This window comes from Solanum verrucosum, unplaced genomic scaffold (assembly GCF_900185275.1).
Source record: "Solanum verrucosum unplaced genomic scaffold, falcon-dt-bn FXZP01000268.1, whole genome shotgun sequence".
Lineage (NCBI taxonomy): Eukaryota > Viridiplantae > Streptophyta > Magnoliopsida > Solanales > Solanaceae > Solanum > Solanum verrucosum.
In genome coordinates, this window is record NW_026019957.1 from 3,238,665 (window position 1) to 3,253,141 (window position 14,477).

The 14,477-nt window shown below is 34.4% G+C and overlaps 1 protein-coding gene across 1 annotated transcript; it reads left to right on the forward strand.

The window, feature by feature from the left end:
• Positions 1 to 4,310: 4,310 nt before the first annotated feature.
• LOC125814350 (B3 domain-containing protein REM10-like) lies at positions 4,311 to 13,638 on the forward strand. Its single transcript, XM_049493809.1, has 10 exons — positions 4,311 to 4,384; positions 5,251 to 5,626; positions 5,837 to 5,967; positions 6,119 to 6,392; positions 11,723 to 11,865; positions 12,026 to 12,254; positions 12,481 to 12,555; positions 12,677 to 12,801; positions 13,156 to 13,375; positions 13,586 to 13,638. Exons 1-10 carry the CDS (start codon positions 4,319 to 4,321, stop codon positions 13,636 to 13,638), a joined length of 1,692 nt encoding a protein of 563 aa, XP_049349766.1. The 5' UTR covers positions 4,311 to 4,318.
• The last annotated feature ends 839 nt before the right edge of the window (positions 13,639 to 14,477 follow it).

A 14,477-nucleotide genomic window follows, 5' to 3' on the forward strand; every position in this document is an offset into this window, starting at 1 on the left:
ACTCGTTTGGGAAATGCGTTCATTGAGATTGAGTACATTAAGTTAATTCAATATCTTTTTCCTTTAATGTTACCGTGTCGGAACGTGACACTCCGATCCAATTATACCGTGTCGGAATGTGACACTCCGATCCAATAATACCGTGTCGGAACGTGACACTCCGATCCAAAAATACCGTGTCGGAACGTGACACTCCGATCCAAAAATACCGTGTCGGAACGTGACACTCCGATCCAAAAATACCGTGTCGGAACGTGACACTCCGATCCAATAATATTATTAATTTATCATTTATTATCACCATTTTTCAATTCATTAATAATATTACATCATGCCTTCTTTATTCAAGGCATCACTTCGATAGAGAGGTTTTCAGATTATAAATCTCACGGTCTCAAGATTTTAGACCAATCACAAACCACACAACCAAGCTACACAATCACACAATGAAGTATATAAAGAACTTCACAGTATCATTCAATGCATATGAATCGCTATTAAGAGTTTATCTATCAAATAGAATAAACCATAACCTACCCCACCGAAGAACTGACGTCAAGCAAGCTACTTTCCCAATACTTTTCCATTCCTCGATGCCTCCAAACCTTTCCAATCTATCAAGTATACATAATTTGTAAGTTAACGAGTCTATAGACACTCATTTATGTCTATCCTTGACCCCTAATACTCACCCAACTCTATAATTAATTTCCTAAAGTTCAATCCTGAGGTTAAGTCTTAATTTCTCCAATTATCATAACTTTAATGGAATTTAAATAATTCGATACACCTAACACTTTACTACCTATCTCAATATATCAAAATATAATTTATAATGTCAGAACAAAATATTAATATATAAAGATGGAAGCCACTGGTCACGAAACCAGTGACATACGGACTAATAACGACCCAAGCTACACGTGAACCATAACACCTGCATACATGGAATATGCAGAAACTTACCACCTTATTGTATCCTAATTTTCCACTAACATTAACACACGAGATTTCTGTAGTAATCTTTAGGCAATCATTAGGTAGTTATTAATTTCAGAATTTATCCCCATATTTAATTCTTTATTAGGTATATAAGTATATATGTTATGTCCCTCCTATTCTCTTATAACGACCAAATATACAATTCATCCATTCCATTTATTCGATGCCATAGCAGTACAATATTCGTTCCAAATTAGATTGTAATTTACAAAGAAACGTACCAGCAAAAAGACCCACGACTGATTTTGATGTAGCCGCTTTCTCTTCTCAAACCCTTATTCTTTATACAGAATATTTACTCCCTAATTATTATATAAGACAAACTATAAAAGTGTGAAAGTGACCCACTATTAAGTTTAATGTTATTTTCCTTAACCACCAACTAAATAAATTATAAAAACTATCCCATTAAATTCATAAATGTAGTTACGAATAGTCCAAAATACCCATTTAGAGTCCATCGGAAAGTATTTTATGAAATAAAAAGCTCTAGTACTCAAAACGACCAAATGGGTCGTTACAGTACCTATAGGGAATTAAAATAATATTGAATATCTCATGTTAATATCAGTCATGCTATAACGCATAATTTTATATCCATGCTACTTGCATAATGAAAAATATTCAAAGACATGTCTACAGCATAAAAAAAAGAGCTTGGAAGCATAAAAAAGTTTTATTCCATATGGATAGAGCAATTGCAGAAATGGAACAAGTATACATGCATACTAGCCATCACTATGATGCATTAATATTTTCAATACATTAAATGAAAATGTATAGAATACAAGAATATTTTGAATATAAAAATGTTTTATCAATCTTATCAAAGAGTAGAATTCTAATTGCATAACTGTTTAGCAGAATTAATTATCCGTCACCCTGTTTAATTTAAACAACAACAAAATAATGGTATCAGAGCCAAGTAACAAAATAATGGTACTAGATTTCAATCTAGTAAAACCAATTTGGTATATAGAACAAGAAACTTTAGTAGCAATACTACAAGTAATTAAAAAGTTAGATGAAGATCTAAAAAGGAAAATAGTTAGAATAATAACTTTAAAAAATAATTCTGAAGAAGAAAGATATAACAGTATAAATTACTGTTTCTTCATGGACACTTCTGATTACTATTTTTCAAAAAAAAAAAAAAAAAAAGAGCCTAAAAGAAGTCTCAGAATTATTAAAAGACTTAATAGAAAGTCAAAAACAGTTAACCTTACGGTTAAAAATGATAGAGATAGAAATAATTTCTATAAAAGAAAATCTTCCAGGAAGAATAACAAATATTATTGAAAAAACTGAAAAATTTGACAAAAGAGTGAGTCAAAAATACATAAAAGAATTACTAGCAAAGAAAGTTGCAAGTAAAACTACATACCAAAAAGGAAGTATGGATGAAATGCTAATCCAAAAATTCCTAGAAAAACAAAAGATTGAAGAAGAAGAAAATCTAGAAACAAAAGATAATTCTGAAATAGAAACAAATTCGCAAAAAGATGAATGAACTAGATGAACTAGTATATGCTATGGAAGATCTAAATCTTTCTGAACATGAACTAAAAGTATTTATGAATAAAGGGGAAACAGGAGGACCCCAAGGAAAATTCGAAAATGGTGAAGGATCAAAATCCATTAAAGAAGAATGGCAAAAACCAGAAAGAGATGATAAAAATTTTGCTAACAAAGCAAAAAAGAACAAAGATTTTATTAAACAATTTCATAATGATGATAAATCCAGGTTCATGCCTAATAGACTCCCGACAGGGAATATTGGAACTCAATTTCTAGATTTGGATTGTAAGAGAGATCCAGAAACAAGTCTAGATTTATGGTCTCAAAATATGCTTCTATATTTCCTACTAGGAAAAGGAAATTATACAGATGAAGAAAAATACATCATCATGATAAACACTTTCATAGGGAAAGTAAACGATTGATTTTCTGGATTAACAGATGATTCAAAAAAAAAAAAAAAAAATGATACTTTAGACGAATTAAAAAAATCCTTACAAGAAGGTATTACAAACCTAAAGCAATATGTTGCTAATGAATTCTTTGGTGGACAAGGAAGTCCTCCAGATAACAGAGAAAAAGCTAGAACTATTGCAAAAGAGCAGTTAGAAAAATTACAAATTTGTAAAATGAGTTATATTCAAGAATACACTTGTGAATTCGAAGAATATTACTACAAAATCTTTGATAGTGGTAAAGAAATGTTACCATATCTAGAAAAATACTATAAAAAATTACCAGGCTTTTGGGCCAAATATTTTAGAAAAGAATATGAGAGAGAAAATAAAAAAGGAGATACTCTTGGTCAAAGAATAAGCTTCTTAAAAAATAGACTTGGTCAATTATGTACAATTATGTACACTATAGAATGGTGTTTTCAATTTAATTCAGTACAAAAGATTGGTTTATTTTTTTGATATATATATTATGACGCATTTATATTCAAATGTAATCATGTTGCTATACAAAATGGTTTTAACTATTAAGATAGTATAACAATTTGATTGCTATTTTGGTATGAAATACACCAACATAAACTAATCAGTAATTTAAATAACATAATTTTTTAAACTTTCAATATATATACCTTAATCCAACCAAAAATCACATACACTACAAACTATCAAGTTATTTAACAACGACGACGTATACCTAAAATTACATCAACTTAGGGAATATAAATTACAACGGAGCGAATTGTAATTACTTCATTTGTTTTTGTTAGTATGTCATTACTTTAGATTTCATCTCTCTTAAAAAACTAGGTAAGTGTATTATTGTATCCTTAGTTATTGTTTTCTTGAAGTCAAATTTTTAATAAATAAATATAAATTAATTTATTTTGATTAACTAAATTGACCAACTAAACTGAATTAATCATTTAGCTTTCCAGTGAAAGGAAAACCTTTCATCGTAATGTATGTAGATAAAAAATATTCACTATGAATGTTGTACAAGTTACAGCTATAGTGAAGCATTTTTGAAAACCGGGACGATATTTTCATAAATGAGTAGATAGCTTTATGAAAAAATTATGTTTCCATATTCAGCCAACATACAAAGCTCATCTCTTTCTTGCTTATTTGTAATTACAATTCCCTTTTCTTCATCCCAGCAGTATTTGCTTACAGAATCAGCTCTGACATGAAAAAGCCGAAGTTTTTCGTTCCATTTTGTTAAAACTTTCACAAATTCCTACAATGTTTCATTGTATCTTTTTCAGTTTATATATAATGGGAAACCAAAAAGAAAAACCATCTTTTGTCTATTCTAAAATTACAACAATTTTTTGGGTTCCATGAAAATTCCTCTAAAGAAACCTCATTTTTTCAAACCTATTTTGCCAGGATTCAAGGATGGACTTGTAAGTAACACTTTACATTTGTGTTGTTTTCTTGGATAGTAGTTAGTATTATTTTGTTTTTGTTAAGTTTTGTTAAAATGCTTTGATATGTAGTATTTTGTCTTTCCGATCTGTTTTGACCTTTTCTCTTGAGCTGTGAGGTCTGAGTTAGGGGTGGCAGTTGGGCGGGCTGGGTTTAAATTTGAGCAGGCTGGGTTTAGTATCTAATAAAAAATTTTATTCTTTATTATAACTATATATAACATATAAAATAAAATATAAAGTTTTCTAAAAATATTTTGACAAGATTTCTCAAAAATCAATTTGGGTTACCTATCAAACCATTTTTTCATGGATTGGGTTAACAAATGGGCGAGTCAATAACCAACCCAAACCTAAATGGGTTGAGTCAGGTTGGCTTTGATTTTGCCACCCCTACTGTGCGTGCTTACACTATATCATCCCCGGAATCCATTTGTGGGATTACAATGAATATGTTGTTGTATGATGATGTGAAATGAGCTTAAATGAATAAGTGAGAATTCATATAGTCGATCTTAACTTGTTTGGTACGGAGACATAGTTATAAGAGTAGTGTCTTTTAACTTCCATTTTGTTTTTTCGACTTGTTTTGATCTTTTTTTTTCATGAGCTGTGAGGTCGAAATCCACTTGTGGGATTACAATGAATATGTTGTTGTACGATGATATGAAATGAGCTAAAATGAATAAGTGACAATTCATATCGTCGATCTCAACTGGTTTGGGAAGGAGACATAGTTATAAGTGTAGTGTCTTTTACACTTCCATTTAGAATATCTGGCTAATAAAAAAGGAGGATATCATATTGGGACTTATTCTGATTATATATATGTTGTTGTACTGCAGAATATTCCTATAGGTTTCTTGAAGTATTTGAGGGGACATGAACATATTAAACATGCATTACTGAAAAGTGCTGGTAAAAAGTGGCTGGTGAAAGTGGATGGTCGGTGCTTCAAAGAAGGCTGGAAAAAGTTCGTCGAGGATCATGATTTGCAGTTAGGAGATTTGTTGATTTTCAGACATGAAGGAGATATGGAGTTTGAAGTTTCCATATTTGATTCAACTCACTGTGACAGAGAATATGTAGAGTATTTGGAAGTAGAAAAAGAAGAAGAAGACGACGATGATGATGACGAAGAAGAAGAAGAAGAAAAAGAAGTAAAAGTAGAAGAAGTAGTTCATACTGTTGAAGAGACTTCCATGGATTTTGAATTCAAAGGTGAAGTTATTTAAGGCCTATTTGTGCTCTATTCCGCGTGCTAAACTTCTGTTTTAAGACAAAAAACTAGAGTAGAGATAATTTTATATCATGGTTAAATGCAAGCAACTACGCCTCAATCTCAAATAAGTTAAGTTGGCTATATTGATCCTCATCATCCTTGTACCATTTAATCCCTTTAAGAAATTTGATTTACTGATGATGTAACAGAAAAATCGAGCACCAGCATTGAGTCGTCAGATGAGGCTTCTTCCCATTCTGAAGCTTCTACCCACAAGCCTTTTGGTCATTCTCGTTTTACATGCAATATTACCCCATGTTGCTTTACATATGGTTACTTGGTAAGTCTCAAAACTCATGGATTTCACGTAAACTCTTCAAGAATTTTCAGGCTAAAGGAAGCATGTGCACCATCTTTGTTATTTTTTATTTTTTGTCTTTGTTAATATGAACTGTTTAATGATGTGTGTAAATGGTTATACACCATGTCAGCGCATTCCTAAGCATGTCGCATTTGCAAACAACCATATCACGAACAAGAAGTATGATTTGCTTCTAAGAGATGAAGAGCAAAGGTCGTGGAATGTAAAGCTACATTCTTGTCAAACTCAAACCTATATTGGAGGTGGATGGCGTGAATTCAGTGCTGATTATTGCTTAAAGGAGGGAGATCGTATTATGTTCGAGATTGTTACTGATGGAGAGACACCTATATGGAAATTTCATGTTGTTACTGATGCAAAAACTCCAATGAGGAAGTTTCAGGGTAAGTTTTCTCATCTTACCAGCCTCTTATTTCGTTGATGATCTTTTTTATTGTCATACGCACTAGTATGCTTATTGAAGTGAGATGAAATGCAAATAGAGATAGTATTTTACGCCACAATTTCCTGTTTCTATTAAGTGAAAAAATGTATAGGCATGTAGACTATATTGCACACTTTAGACAACCACACAAAAAAGAAAAAAGATCCTATCCAAGATGTAATAATTTTAAGATACCACACAAAAAAATAGGCATTATGGTGGACAGTATGGCTAGGGAGGAACCAGAGATGTCATGAAGGAAAGCAGAGCAACATACAAAGATTTAAGCTTAAATGTTTAGTTCTGTATTATTTTTGGTGTAAACAAGTAGTCTTAGATAGCTCAGAAGTAATCAGCACAACTATAGACTGGCTGTAACTTGGTAGGTATAGGATCCTATGTAACTACAACACTTTTGGAGGGGAACTACACTTTTGAGGTAGTATACCTGTGGATAAATATAGACTAACTGTTACTTTTATCAAAAATAAAATAAAATAGGCATTTTATCCTTTTGCTGCTCAGAATTATCGTTGAACTCCAACCTTGGATCCTCTCCCATACGACATCTTTTTTGAACTCCCAACATATAAATTATACAGTTCCTAACTGAGTAGTCTTATCTTGTGTGTGTGCGCGCTTCACCTACATTTTCTTGTCCTCTTGTCACTGCTCCTCCTATGCATGTTCTGTTAACAGAACCAGGGCCACAAGCTGTTCTGTTTTTGCCTTTTTTAGGTCCGCGATTCTGCTACTGGTAGCCCTGGCTCCTCTGCTTATCTGGCATAGTGTTGTGCTTTGGATCTTACTTTCGCGGTTCTGCTTCTTTTCATTTCCTTCTGCTACCATGCCTTCCTTTCATTGTTCTTTTTAGTGCCCTTGGTTTTAAAGAGTCTATGATGGAAGAATGTTGCTCAAAAACAATACAACAACAACATACCCAGTATAGTCCCACAAGTGGGGTGGAGGGGGGGGGTGTACGCAGACTTTGGGTAGATTTTTAGAAAGTATCTTGCTAAACTTTTAGAAGGCTGTTTTTAATCACTTCATTGAGTAGTATCAGAAATTTAATTTATTGACGATGGAACATACAAACTTAGCCCCGGTATTGAGTTGTCACACAAGGCTAATTCTTCCCATGTAGAAGCTGCTACTCACAAGACTTGTAGTCATTAGACCATAGTGCTTTGCATATATATGGTTTCTTGATAAGTCCTAAAACTCATTAATTTCACGCGAGCTCTCCAAATATCTTCACGAACTGATTAGATACTTCTCCTTGTTGTGAGAAGAGAGCATTATCTTCATTACTATTATTTTAAAAGTCTTTGAAGACAAATACTACATGTTGCATGACATGAGTCATTCTATGGCTTTAATAGAATATGTTCGAAGATCTAGAAAAAAAGGGCATTTCTTGTCTTCATTTTCCTTCGAGAATGTTATAGAATGTATATAGACTTAAATCTAGTAATATACATAGCTATATTTAGGTAGCAGATTTATAGGAATCACTGCAGATTCATAGGAATCAATCTTAATTTCTTTCCTTAGTTAGCACCTAATGTATTGTATTTATTCACTGCTAAACTACTGCAATAAAAGAAGAGATTTTCCATTAATTTACATGGTATCAGAGCCTATTGGCTCGTGTCGTTTTGGCTGTGTTACGGAAGAGTTTGGATTTCTAATCCACTGATTTAGAGTGGTCAGTCTGCGTACTGCCACCACAGAAGGAGGTGGAGTATATTTTCCGGCCAAACCAGTCTTCTCTATCATCTGGGTGTGAAGCCAGTGGCAGTCACACACTGCTCATACAGTTCGCCTATTCATCACACACCAGCACGTGAAGGTGCATGTTCTGGTGTTAAAACACGATTCAAAAAGTCTGTTCTTCACTTCCAGGTTTGTTTCTGTTCTGCGACATTGAATCTGGTCTGTGATTTGTGGTTCCGTGGCTGCTAGCTCCTACTTCAGTTCAGATAATTGGTGTTGTGTGGATAAACTGCTGGTTCAAGATTTCTTTTTTCTGAACTACTTATTTGGGTATTTTATTGTTCACTGCTTGCTGAATCTACTGGTCAAGTAGTCAATTTCTTTATTCTGCGTCGACAATTGGTTTCTTGGTTGATAAAATCATTTGACTCTGTTCATCTGTGTTTGTGGGGTCACAAACTGACGTACATGCTTCTAGTTATACTTGCTGTTGATAAGTTCATATGCTACTAAAATATTTGGAGAAAATGACTGAAATTGTGACTCCTACATCTTCGGATAAAGGAATTTTGGTTTCAGCAGAAGAGTTTGCAAAATTCTCGCAATATCAAAACTCCACAGCTTGTTTCTTGATTAATCGCATGCCATCGACTGTTCTTGTTGGTAATGTGCCTTACAGTGTTCTTTTTCCAAACAAGCCACTATTTCCAGTGGAGCCTAAGGTGTTTGGAAGCACATGTTATGTTCGAGATGTTCGGCCATCTGTTACCAAGTTGGACCCTAAAGCATTGAAGTGTGTTTTCTTGGGTTATTCTCGCCTTCAGAAGGGGTATCGATGCTATTCTACCGAGCTTGGTAAATATTTGGTGTCAAATGATGTGGTATTTTCAGAGACGACACCATTCTTATATGCACCTCCCAGTTCGACAACTCAGGGGGAGGAAGATGAGTGGTTAGTCTATCAAGTTACTCGTGATGTGACAAAACAATTAGATGATGTCCTTCATTCTCTTAGTTCCCCTATTGAACACAATTTGACTACTGGGCCCACATCTTCTACTCCGGTAAGACCACCAATTGTTCAAGTTTATTCGAGAAGACGAGAGATCGATGATACATGTTCTGCACCAGCTCCTTTGTTATCAAATCTACCCGATCCTTCAGATGATCTTGATCTCCCTATTGCTCTTCGCAAAGGTAAAAGGACTTGTCAATCGACGTATTCCATTGCTAATTTTGTTTCTTATGACCGCTTATCCTCTACGTCAAGGTCCTTGGTTGCTTCTTTAGAATCTATCTCTGTACCCAAAACAATGAAGGAAGCTTTGACTCATCCTGGATGGTATGATGCGATGCTTGAGGAAATACATGCCTTAGAGGAAAATCACACATGGGATTTGGTGGATTTACCTAGTGGGAAGAAACCAGTGGGATGTAAGTGGGTGTTCACAGTTAAAGTAAATCCAGATGGTTCTGTGGCAAGACTTAAGGCCAGGCTTGTGGCTAAAGGGTATGCTCAGACCTATGGGGTGGATTATTCAGACACTTTCTCTCCAGTTGCCAAACTTACTTCCGTCCGCTTGTTCATATCTCTAGCTGCTTCTGAGAATTGGCCTTTACATCAGTTGGATATCAAAAATGCATTCCTTCATGGTGATCTTCAAGAGGAAGTATATATGGAGCAACCACCTGGTTTTGTTGCTCAGGGGGAGTATGGGAGAGTGTGTTATTTGAAAAAGTCTTTGTATGGCTTGAAACAGAGTCCGCGAGCTTGGTTTGGGAAGTTCAGCGAGGTAGTCCTGGAGTTTGGGATGAAGATGAGCAAATGTGATCACTCAGTCTTTTACCGACAATCAGCAGTTGGCACTATCTTACTGGTTGTGTATGTCGATGACATTGTCATCACAGGAAGTGATTATGCGGGGATCTCTTCCCTCAAATCTTTCCTGCATACTAGGTTTCATACGAAAGACTTGGGTCAGTTGAAATACTTTTTGGGTATAGAGGTGAATAGAAACAAGAAGGGAATTTTGTTGTCTCAGAGAAAGTATATTCTTGATCTTCTTGCAGACACTGGAAAGTTAGCAGCTAAACCTTGCAGTACTCCAATGGTTCCCAATGTGCACCTTATGAAAGATGACGGCGACCTCTTTGATGATCCCGAGAGATATAGGAGGTTAGTTGGGAAGTTAAACTACCTCAGTGTGACTCGTCCAGACATTGCTTTTGCAGTAAGTGTTGTCAGCCAGTTTATGTCCTCGCCTACAATCAAACATTGGGCAGCTTTGGAGCAGATTTTATGTTACTTGAAAGGAGCCCCTGGACTTGGGATATTGTATAGCAATCATGGTTATACTCGTGTTGAGTGTTTTGCAGATGCTGACTATGCCGGATCCAAAATTGACAGGAGATCGACTACAGGCTATTGTGTCTTTGTTGGAGGGAACCTAGTTTCATGGAGAAGTAAGAAGCAAAGTGTTGTATCTCGATCTAGTGTAGAATCTGAGTATAGAGCTATGTCACAGTCTACGTGTGAGATTATGTGGATACATCATCTTCTAACTGAAATTGGGTTGGAACATCATACACCAGCAAAACTTTGGTGTGATAATCAAGCTGCCTTGCATATTGCCTCAAATCCGGTGTATCATGAAAGAACTAAACATATTGAGGTTGATTGTCATTTTATTCGTGAGAAGATTCAGGAAAACTTGATTTCCACTGGCTACGTGAAGACAGGAGAGCAAGTAGCTGATTTACTCACTAAGGCATTGAATGGAACTCGAGTTGATTATCTTTGTAACAAGCTGGGCATGATCAATATATATGCTCCAGCTTGAGGGGGAGTGTTATAGAATGTATATAGACTTAAATCTAGTAATATACATAGCTATATTTAGGTAGCAGATTTATAGGAATCACTGCAGATTCATAGGAATCAATCTTAATTTCTTTCCTTAGTTAGCACCTAATGTATTGTATTTATTCACTGCTAAACTACTGCAATAAAAGAAGAGATTTTCCATTAATTTACAGAGAACCAAGTTGGATTTCCATTTTCTTGTCGATAGATGAATCCATATTCAAATCCAAGCACACTGCTTTGCCGGTTGCTGTGCTCGTATAAACCAAACCCTCGAGTGGTGTAAATAACCAAATAAGTCCCAACAAGGGACATCGTAACACAACTATCCAGAAACACTTATATAAAACAAGTAACCCAAAGGCATTGTTACAGACATCCTAACAAAGCCACTAGCTTCATCATGTTTCCAATTTTTACCTCGTCAGACTGAATGTGCCAGCCTCCCATTCAGTTTGCAAGAGAAGTAAATGTATATACAGCAACACATGATGCTAACATGTGAATGAGAATCAACGTTACAATTATATTACGTTCATTTGATCTTAGTAAGACCAAACTGATATGTGAAATTAGTAGATTAATCAACTTCTTAGACTTAAAGTAGGAAAGTTATCTTCAGAAAGGTTCTATCTTGTTGAACTATTGATATGTTCTTTTGTTCATAAAGTGCTTTTTTCAAATATTGACACGACTTTTTGTGTAATTAGAAAATGCTACGAAAAAGCCAAAGCCTTATGTCATGTCATCAAACAAGGATTTACCTGATGTAGAAGCTGCTAAGGACATGCCTCGGTCTCGCCCTCATTTCATTTATACCATCACGCGCAGTTGCATTTCAAAGTATTTGCTGGTAAGTTGAAAATTTGATTCTATTTTTGTTGTTACTATTAAAAAAAGAAGAAGATGAACACATTTCGTTATGAGAACTAAGTATTTGTTTCTTAATAATTTGGAAGTGTTGAAGCATAAGTATGAGCTATTTACATGCAACTGGTTGTGAACTGTTTCAGCGTGTTCCAACACTATTTGCACGGGAAAATGGCCTCGACAGGAACTGTACGGTAACGATAAGAGATGAGCAGCAAAGGTCATGGATGTTTAAGCTGTATATTAATGCATGCAACATTTCAATTGGAGGCATATGGCATGAATTTTGCGCTGCTAATTTCTTAAAGGAAGGAGATCGCGTAATGTTTGAGATGTTTTCCAAGGAAGAGGGACTTGTATTGAAATTTCACGGCAAGTTTCTCATCTAAGCCCCTTTCTCTTATATTTCATCCAATTTTTTCCTTGATTTATCTACTTCTTTCTTATAAATCATAGTGACAGTGATGAGTGAACTGACATGTTTTTTTCTTTCTTCCCTTGCATCCTTATAGTTTTTCTACTTCAATTTAATGTTCTATTTTTGGATTCAAAATCATTTTTGGATTCAGTTAATAATGTTTTTCAATTTGAAAATTAGATTTGAGAGCAAATGCATCACTTCAGTGCGAACAAAAGAAGCCTAATTTGGATGTTAAAAGAGTTTCCACTCAAGGTTTGGATTACAAGAGCAGACCCTTGATAATGTGACTTCTTCTGGTAGTTTCTTCGGTGACTTTAGTCGCAACAAAAAAGTCGTATTTCTTTTTCATGTATCTTTTTTGAATGAAGAACAGGCCTCGAGATTGAGACCTCGGATATGCCTGCTCCAAAAGCACAAGTACCTGCTCCAACTTCTGCTAACACTTGCCCTCATTTTATTGCTACTATCAAGTCTTATACCATCAGCGGGTCCTATTTGGTGAGCAATTCAAATTAACTTTTATTAAGCCTTTAGTGTCGTTTGGTAGCTAGTAAAGAGACAACTTATTCATGTATTCATGTCTGCATGAGTTACACAACATTTGGTGGCTAGTTAGAAGGTAAATTATTCCTGTATAAAATCATATGACATGGTTTGCAATTTAGAAACCAGCATAACTAACATGTATTATGACAAAAATTGTGTATTATCTTATGCGGGGTATAGAAGATGACATAACTAATACATGCATGATTCTAACCAGCTACCAAACGACTCCTTAATAGTTAAGATTTTCGGTAGTAACTTTTCTTTTTTTTGTATTGATACACATACTGGGATAAACTTGAGCAGTGTCTTCCAATGGCTTTTATAAAATCAACTGGCTTGATGGATCGACGTAAGATGATTCTCACAGATGAGAAACAGAGATCATGGCCAGTTCAGCTAAGTCAAAGGGTGGATCGCTTTGTAATTACCAAGGGATTTCAAAAGTTCATGAAAGCAAATGGTGTCCAAGTTGGAGATACTTACAAGTTTGAACTCATTGACAACAGAACATTGCGTGTAGAGTGTATTTCCCTTGTGAGTTACTTCTTTACTTCCCTTTGTTTCATGATAAACGACTTTCCCTGTGGTTGCGAAATGAAAATGAGATTTTTGAAAATGTGTTTCTTCTGATATTGAACGAATCTCGAAAGATTTTATATATCTGAAAATGAATATGTAGCTTAGATTGATGGCAAAGAGAGTCTTATGTTCTGCTAAAAATATATTTTTGCAGGTAAATATGCTGTGAAGGATGAAAAGCATGAGAGAAACCACAAAGAGCACTGAAGAATATGATGGTTTTTTTTTTTTTTTTTTGGATTTACTGCATGTTGGCTAATCTAAAGAAAATGTACTTTGATTTTTGTTCTTTAAAAGCCAAACATGTTTTTGTATTATGCTTTTAGCATTATTAACTCTTAAGATTAAGTCACACTTTTGGTTTATATCATGACACCAGAAGAAAAAGAAGAGATGAATTATGGAGTATCCTATCCATGTAAGAGTGGATATGGATGGCTAGTTTTTTTTTTTTTTTTTTTTTTTGTTGTTGAGAGATTTGACATTATAACTTCTCATTCTTTTTGTACTCCCTTCGTTTCAATTTGTTTGTCGTATTTTTCATTTTAGTATTTTATTTTCCTTTTTGACATCTCATTAATTCAAACTTTCCACATACATATTTAAGACTACAAAGTTAATAGGATATTAGTACATTCTAGGTATCATTAGTTTTAGATCACAATATTCAAAAGTTTTTTTTTACTTTCTTTAAATCTGTATCAAGTCAAATTAGACAAACAAATTAAAATGAAAGAAGTAATAGTTTATGTTTTCATCATTCAAATCAAGTGTCTTAGCAGCTTGTTACCCTTAGTTGTTGGAAACTCCGAATATCACTTTGTTCATGTCCAATAAATCATTGTACTCCACCTCCATTCTTTAGACAATTTCACTATCTTAAAAACGACATTAAACAATCTAGTTATCCACTTCATACTTGTGCTACTTGTAATACATAGGCATATCACCAAATTATCAGCTTACGCTTTCTCGAAATTCCATCGGAATCTAATTTGACGTGATCACTATTTTCCTGAGCAACGTACAAATAACATATTTAATCT

What these genes read in the sequence shown, in the direction of transcription:
- LOC125814350 (XM_049493809.1), top strand. Translation starts at nt 4,319, where the DNA reads ATGAAAATTCCTCTAAAGAAACCTCATTTTTTCAAACCTATTTTGCCA. An exon ending in CAGGATTCAAGGATGGACTT is followed by an intron (nt 4,385 to 5,250) that starts GTAAGTAACACT and finishes GTTGTACTGCAG; the next exon opens with AATATTCCTATAGGTTTCTT. An exon ending in TAAAAGAGTTTCCACTCAAG is followed by an intron (nt 12,556 to 12,676) that starts GTTTGGATTACA and finishes AATGAAGAACAG; the next exon opens with GCCTCGAGATTGAGACCTCG.